This window comes from Hipposideros armiger, unplaced genomic scaffold (assembly GCF_001890085.2).
Source record: "Hipposideros armiger isolate ML-2016 unplaced genomic scaffold, ASM189008v1 scaffold_502, whole genome shotgun sequence".
NCBI lineage: Eukaryota > Metazoa > Chordata > Mammalia > Chiroptera > Hipposideridae > Hipposideros > Hipposideros armiger.
Genome location: NW_017731852.1, coordinates 134,408 through 138,203, shown reverse-complemented (window position 1 = coordinate 138,203; position 3,796 = coordinate 134,408). Strand labels below are relative to the sequence as shown.

At 42.1% G+C, this 3,796-nt stretch overlaps 1 protein-coding gene across 3 annotated transcripts in view; it reads right to left on the bottom strand.

Annotated features, from left to right (window-relative positions):
* Nucleotides 1–337: 337 nt before the first annotated feature.
* Nucleotides 338–3,796, bottom strand: part of LOC109396047 (adhesion G protein-coupled receptor E4-like) — an 88,453-nt gene continuing 84,994 nt past the window's right edge. For 2 of the 3 annotated variants that reach the window (XM_019667583.1, XM_019667584.1), the window contains exon 17: nucleotides 340–873. In XM_019667583.1, coding sequence (XP_019523128.1) covers nucleotides 580–873 — 294 coding nt within the window. In that variant the 3' untranslated portion in view covers nucleotides 340–579. Of the gene's footprint in view, nucleotides 874–3,796 lie in introns of all 3 variants that reach the window. The other variant, XM_019667586.1, reaches the window with a different exon arrangement.

The following is a 3,796-nucleotide window of genomic DNA, read 5'->3' as shown; positions in this document are numbered from 1 at the left end:
GAGGTAGTGAGAAGTGGGACATGTGGCAGCTGCCTCCCTCCTTATCTGAGAGGACTCTGAGGCATGTGTTCTTCCTGGCTCACAGTCCACTAAGCGCTAGCTGACCACACCAGTTAAATACTTGACATCCATGATGTGCTGCTTCCTTTCCCTGTCTCTTTCCCACTTCCTTGCTGGTGTGTTGCAAGACCCCCTATCACATACATTATTTGCCCTGGAGTCCTCAAGTTTTTGGGAAAATGCAACTAACACACCACCCAAATATTGGACTTTTTGCAGTTGACTTATTTATTATTTGAAGCTAAAAGCATTCTGATATAGAACTATACTTTTAGAAAAATGTATTGGGGTGACATTGGTTAGTAAAATTACATAGGTTTCAAGCATACAATTCTATAAAACATCATCTGTTTTCATGAGAAAATTTATTAATGTAATGTCTCTGTAACTTTGTGTCTGATAACCACATCAGAAGGGATATTTTTTGTGTCTGTGTGAGTCTGTGTGTGTGTGTCTTGGGAAGAGGGAAGAATGGCTGAAACAGAAACACTGAGACTTGCTATTTTTTCAGATAGAAGATCAATGTACAGAGTGTCCAGGAAGCCAGTATCCAAACAATGAGAGAAATCGCTGCCTGCCCAAAGTCGTAACATCCTTGGAATTTGAAGACTCTGTAGGAATGACCGTGGCTCGCATGGCTGTTTGGTTCTCTGTTGTCACAGGTGTGGTCCTTGGAGTCCTTGTGAGGCGCTGAGAACTCCCATTGCCAAGGACAGTAATCAGACTCTCAGCTACGTCCTGCTCATCTCTCTCGCCTTCTGTTTCCTCTGCTCCGTACTCTTCATCGGCCGGCCCAACACAGCCACCTGCATTCTTCAACAAATGACATTTGGAGTTGTTTTTACTATAACCATTTCCATGGCATTGGCCAAAATATTACTGTGGTTCTGGCCTTCAAGGTCACTGCACCAGGGGGAAGGATGAGGCGATAGTTGGTGTCAGGGGTACTTAACTCCATCCTTCCCATCTGCTCCCTGACCCAGCTGACTCTCTGTGAAGTCTGGCTAGGAGGCTCTTCTCCCTTTATTGACATAGATGTACACTCCAAATATGGCAACATCATCATCGTGTGCAACAAGGGCTTGGTCACTGCCTTCTACTGTGTCCTGGGACACCTGGGCTCCTTGGCCCTGGGGAGCTTCTCCTTGGCTTTCCTGGCCCGGAACCTGCCTGACACCTTCAATGAAGCCAAGTTCCTGACATTCAGCATGCCTGGGTCGCCTTCCTCCCCGTCTACCACAGCACCAAGGGCAAGGTCATGGTGGCCGTGGAGATCTTCTCCATCTTGGCTTCAAGCGCTGGATTACGAGGCTGCATCTTTGCTCCAAAGTGTTATATTATTTTGTTAAGGCCAGATAGCAACACTGCATAGGTTAAGCAATAAAATACCTTCTGGGAGCAATAAGTCTTTTTAGATTTTAACTCCTGTATTTCCTAAAGTAAATGGTCAGAAGACAAAGTGACGCCATTCTTGTATCAGACATTAGATTATAATGTCATTTACTTTCTTCAGTGAACGTGCAACTCTTCTTGTTTCTCTCACAGTGTCAGGGGCACTGCAACCCTCAGCCATCCTATGTTACAACTTCCAATTGCATTTTGGATCCTCCCATTAAATCTACTACTGATCCTGCTGTTCAGTTGTGTTTGTAGTAACCACCTGTATGTCATCTTCTCTTGACTTTTTCACTTACATTTTTTCTTTCTAATGTGGCTGGCAGACACCATAAACTTTGCTTTCCTTTCATCTAGCCGTGATTATCCAATGATCCAAGAGCACTCATGGAATATTCTTAATTTTCTACCAACTTGAAATGTCGTTACTTAATAGGCTAAATCCCTACATATAAATCTGTTTCTGAACTCCTGATTTCCTTGATTTGTTTTCACACACTTTTAATATGCTTAACTTTTTGGTATGTTTTGGTACCTGGTAGCACATTTCTCTCCTCATTTTGCCTTTTGCAATATTCTTGAGGCTGTTAGTGCAGATTTTCTTTCATTTGGTTTGTAGAATTAGCTTGTCAAATGTTAGAATAAATACATCAAGTTTGGGTTGGCAATGTACACAATTTGTAGATTAATTTGGGAGAGAACTGATAGATTTGTAACAGTGCCTGCTCCCATTCATCATTCTTTATTTTTATTTATTTATTTATTTATTTATTTATTATTATTATGAAATACACATTTTTTAGAATTAGTTTCAGCTGTACAACACAGTGCAATANAAGTTGCTGTCCTTTTGTTCTTCAGTCTAGTTGTGGAGGACGTTGCTTCACTGGCCCATGTTGGTATTATCATTGCGCTCTTCCCGGGTGAGGCAGATTGGTCGCCGACCTTGGCTGCTCATGGCAGCTCTTGGCAACTCATGCCAGCTGCCGGCTGCTCACGCTGGCTGCCAGCCACTCACGGTAGCTTATGGAAGCCCACTGCAGCCCTACTGCAGCCTGCGCCGTAGACGGCGACTCATGGCAAACCAGCTCCAGGTCGAGCTGTTGTTCACCATCTTAGCTGTAGAAGGCACAGCATCACTGGCCCTCATGTGGGATCCGAAACAGAGCCCTGCTGCTCAGAGCTGGCGTCCCAAGCCAGCTCTTAACCAATGTGCCACTCGCCGGCCTGTGACTTAGAATTTTGATGACTTGTAGATAATATTAGAATTGCCTTTGGTCATTTGGTTTTCTTCCAGAAAACAAGTTTTAGTCTCCTTAATTTGCATCAAAAGAATTGACATTGATTTTTATAATGTTTCAATATTTTATGAATACTCCCTATAATAGTACCCTGTGAAATAATGCATGAAATAGCACGTTACAGAAATGAACAGTGGACTGGAAGAGAGAAAACATTTGCAAATTATGTTTGTTGTTAGGATGCTTTTGGATAAGTGTATAAAACGAAACAGAGTGTGTCTTAAAAAAATTTATTACCTCCAATCAAAAAGACCAGACCAGCTGACTACAATGATTCTCTGTGCCAGAAAATAATGCACAATTGTTGTACTATAAAGATGAAGAAGGAAATGTGCTTAATTCTGTTTATTTACTTTGTGAATAGTCTCCTAATATCAGGGACTTTACAAAAGAAAAAGTGAAGCAATTAAAAATAAAATCCAGAGATAGGACGACTCCAGGACTACAGAATTCAGCAGCTTAGCTCAAAAACATAATCAAGCACCCATGATATTCTCATATTTCACTCTGTCATCTTTGGGTCTCAGCTTTGTCTACAGGCTAGGTTTCTCATGGTCTCAAAGGCTTAGCTATCTGAAGCATAACATCATAGCAAGTAAACAGAATGATGAAAAGAGTGGGCATGTAGTCCCCCTGTCTTCCTAAGAGTCACTTAAAATGAAATGGGGCCAACCATAACTGGTTTAGACCTGTCAACCTCCCCTCAAGCACATGGCTACACGGAAGAAGTTGAATGTCAAAGCCTGACTTCCTGATGGTAGGAAGGACATAGAAGGACATAGAATGGATGTTGAGTAGGCAACCAGTAGGCTCTGCTACTGTGTTTACTTACATAAGGCAAAAAACATTTTAGGTAGGAATGTAGAAATAGTTAATACATTAGTGGGATATAAAAATAATGGATCCTTGCTAATGATTTCCCTACATAACAACAGGAAAGTGTTTTTTTTTTTAGCTGAGCCATCCTGCTACCTGTTGGCAGCTCAGCGGCTGCTCAGCTCGGGCTGGACTCGAACCGCTGTTGCTCAGAGCTCAAACTC